The sequence below is a fragment of the Cyprinodon variegatus genome, unplaced genomic scaffold, assembly GCF_000732505.1.
Source record: "Cyprinodon variegatus isolate N-32 unplaced genomic scaffold, C_variegatus-1.0 Scaffold1071, whole genome shotgun sequence".
NCBI classification, from domain to species: Eukaryota; Metazoa; Chordata; class Actinopteri; order Cyprinodontiformes; family Cyprinodontidae; genus Cyprinodon; species Cyprinodon variegatus.
Window position 1 is genome coordinate 215,439 of NW_015151524.1, and position 3,394 is coordinate 218,832.

The 3,394-nt window shown below is 39.7% G+C and overlaps 1 protein-coding gene across 1 annotated transcript in view; it reads left to right on the forward strand.

Annotated features, from left to right (window-relative positions):
* Positions 1-279: 279 nt before the first annotated feature.
* Positions 280-3,394, forward strand: part of LOC107101261 (delta-type opioid receptor-like) — a 32,481-nt gene continuing 29,366 nt past the window's right edge. The window contains 1 exon segment of the mRNA XM_015400114.1: positions 280-656. Coding sequence (XP_015255600.1) covers positions 427-656 — 230 coding nt within the window. The 5' untranslated portion in view covers positions 280-426.

The following is a 3,394-nucleotide window of genomic DNA, read 5'->3' on the forward strand; positions in this document are numbered from 1 at the left end:
AAAGATAAAGCATAAATTAATGATAAGCAAATGATTTACTCAGATAATCATAGATTCCAATAATTGAAATGAATTAGATTTATTGAAATACTGGATTACTAAGTAATGCTTAAACTGCGATGGATGGATGGATGGAATGAAGAATCTTGAAATAATTTCCATCCTCTGTTACAGATTTGTCCAGAGCTGAGGTGTAGGAGAGCTCGTGCGCTGTGTGGCAGAGGGCGGACCATAAAGGACGAGCGCACACGGGCCGAGCCCATATAAAGCAGACCGCTGCTGGGGTGGCACATCTGTCTTCTCTTTCTGAATTTCACAAAAAACTCAGACTTCCTGCTACTGTTGATCTCGTTCCGTTTCTTTTCATATCTATTTTTTAAGCAAACCACAACAATTGACTAGGCAAGTTTTTCCCCGTTCAGCGACATGGAGTCCTATACGGTCTCTGGAGCGCAGCGCTCTCTGTCAGACCTGTTCTCCGTCATCCCCTTAAACCTAACCTTCCCGGAGGAAGGCGAGGCGAACTCCTCTGAGCCGGAGAGCCGGGTGAGGAGCACCGGGGAGATGGCCATCGCCGTGTCCATCACAGCGCTCTACTCCGTTATTTGCTTGGTGGGTCTGCTGGGCAACGTCCTGGTCATGTACGGAGTTGTCAGGTAAATACATGGGAGATTTCTATTTTATTTTAAGAAAAAGGAGCAGATCTGGGGTGGTTCTAGGACCAGAAGTTTAGAGGGGCTGAGCCCCCAGAAAGCTTTCTAACCAGACAAGATTCCTTTCATGTTTTCTACACGTGTGTCTGAAACTTATTCAGTGCGGTTTTCTAAAGCTTGACCCCATCATTCACTAATGAATCATTTTTAGAAGAATATTCCAACCAAATAAAGCTTTTAAATCAACTCATTACATGAAAACCTTTGTTTCAGTTTTCATGAAATGAGTTTTATCTTTTGTGTGCCAAAATGACTTCCATGATAAATGGAAAATAATCTACTGAATGAAATGTTTTTATTTACCAGTTTAACAACTGCTGCTATTCTGTCTGTTTTTTACCTGGTTATTCCTGACCTTTCACTTTGCACACACCTGCCTCCCCTGCCCCCCCTTTTACACCTCTCCCTCTTTAGACTGGCGACCATAACATGGATTATAAACTTAACTATTTAATTTCAATTCAGTTTATTTCTATAGCGCCAATTCACAACACATGTCATCTCGAGGCACTTTACATTTCACCAGATCATACCGTCAGATTGATTTAAAGTTTTCTATATAAGGAAAACCAGTTGATTGGATCGATTCATTGACTCAATGAGTCCTGCCTCCTCTTTAATGCTCTTTTCACTTTGGATCACACCACAGGTTTTAGTGACCTCTGGGCTGGGCTGCTAAGATCAATTTTAAATGTGATTAAGCATTTCTGTGTTGATTTTGCTAAAGGTATAACTGTTCTGCTGAAACACAAAGTAGCAACTTATTTTCAGTTTATTGGTAGAGTTGTTGCTTTACTATTTTTTTCCCCATAGTCTATATTCTGGTATTTTAAAGAGCTCATAATTGAAAGCTCTTTAAAAGTGTTATTCTGCAGGAAGACTCTGGCCCACAGCATTAGGCCCCTCCACTTTGTGTAATGGTGTGCATGAGGTGCTTTCAAACATATCCATGCTTTGTTTGATATTGTAATGGTTTTTACACCCTTAATTCACTCTAACTTTGCCCTGGTCTTTCAGTCCTGCACCAGATCCACAATAATAAAAACAATAAAGTGAGAATATAAATTGATTTTAACATTTTAATCAAAAAGTTGGAGAAAATGGAAAGGAATCATCTTTGAGGCTCTTACCACTGACATTACATGCTGGCAGTCCATTGCCCACGACCAGAATAATTGGGAGGCTCCAGCTTTAAACTAATTGGACTCACTTACTGTGATTGCTCCCTGAGTGAATCAGAAAATGAGAAAACTACATGTTTTAGAATAGAAAATCCCTTTATTGTCCCACAATGGGGAAACTATGTTTGCCACTAAGGATCTTATCTGTTAACAACAGATGTTTGACACATCCGTGATGTCCGCAGGCCAAATGATGTTATTTTAGCTCCACGCCCCTTAGTGTGGCATCCATTTGGACAAAGTTTTCATGCGGGGCACCTAGGAAAATTTGTAACAGATCTGTAAAGATCCGCACAGAAACACATGAGCTAGAAATAGAGATGGTTTGCAAATGTAAAAAAGATTTCTGGTAATTTAGCTCATAAATAACGCCACTATTTATAGATTGTGAAAAACTCTAACAAAGAAATGACTGTTGCTTTTGGACAGCATAAAGAGGCGGTGAAAAAGGATCTGAGGGTATAAAAGCTGCAGAATTTGGGACAGGCAGCTTATTTTCCTTATTTCCATCCTTACCCAACAACAACAATATTAAGCTCACCAAGAAAGTTTGTGACTTGAAACCACAATCTCAGTCTCTTCTGACCAAAGGTGACACTACTAAATAAAGCCTTAATACATTATAACAGCATTTACATTTTAAAAGGCAGAAGTGACATGAAGTAGAATTTATATAGTATCTGTTGGTCATTATGTAGACTTGTTGACACCAATATGCAACTCTTTGTAGGATTTATTTAAAAGTGTGTGTGGAGATGTTTCTTTTACCTTCGTCATCTAACTGCTATCCGTGATGGCAATTAAAATATGTTCATCCAGCCTATTGATCAAACAAGGCTTCTGAGTTCCAATAAAGTCACACCTTATGGAAACACAAAGTTGTGGACTAATCTTTAACTCTAATCAATCAATAACAAAAACTTTATTTCCGAAAATGTTAACACCTAAAAAATTTCTTAAAAATAATACTTTATTAAGTTGATTTCCTTTCCAATATGAATATTAGAATATTTCATTTTTTTTCTGCATCAAAATATAGCTATTTTCTTAACAGTAATACCCCTCCCACCTTTACATCAGTGATTGGTTTTGTCTTGGAAGTGAACTTGTTGATTTTTTTGATTCTGACTTACTAAGCGATGTTTGTGTGCAGTAATTATATAGTGCGGTGGTTTTCAAAGTGTGAGGCGCGCCTCCCCTGGGAGGCGCCAGAGCACCTTAGGGTAGGCGCGGTGAGAGGGAAAAAATAAATATGGATTTAGGACCAAGTTGGAACTGTGGGGTGCGCGTGTGGAGCGGGGATCAGTGGAAATGTTTCCCATCTTAGAGGATGTTTTGGCCAGAGCGGGGCTGAAGGTGGAGTTTTTGCTGCAGGCTGTCTGTGCGCATTTGGAGGGGATGCGCGAGCAGTTTGGAGAGTGTTTTGGAGAGGAGACAATGGCAAACCAGTGGGTGAGAAACCCATTTTCCTTCCCCGTGACACTCAAAGATGGACTTTCA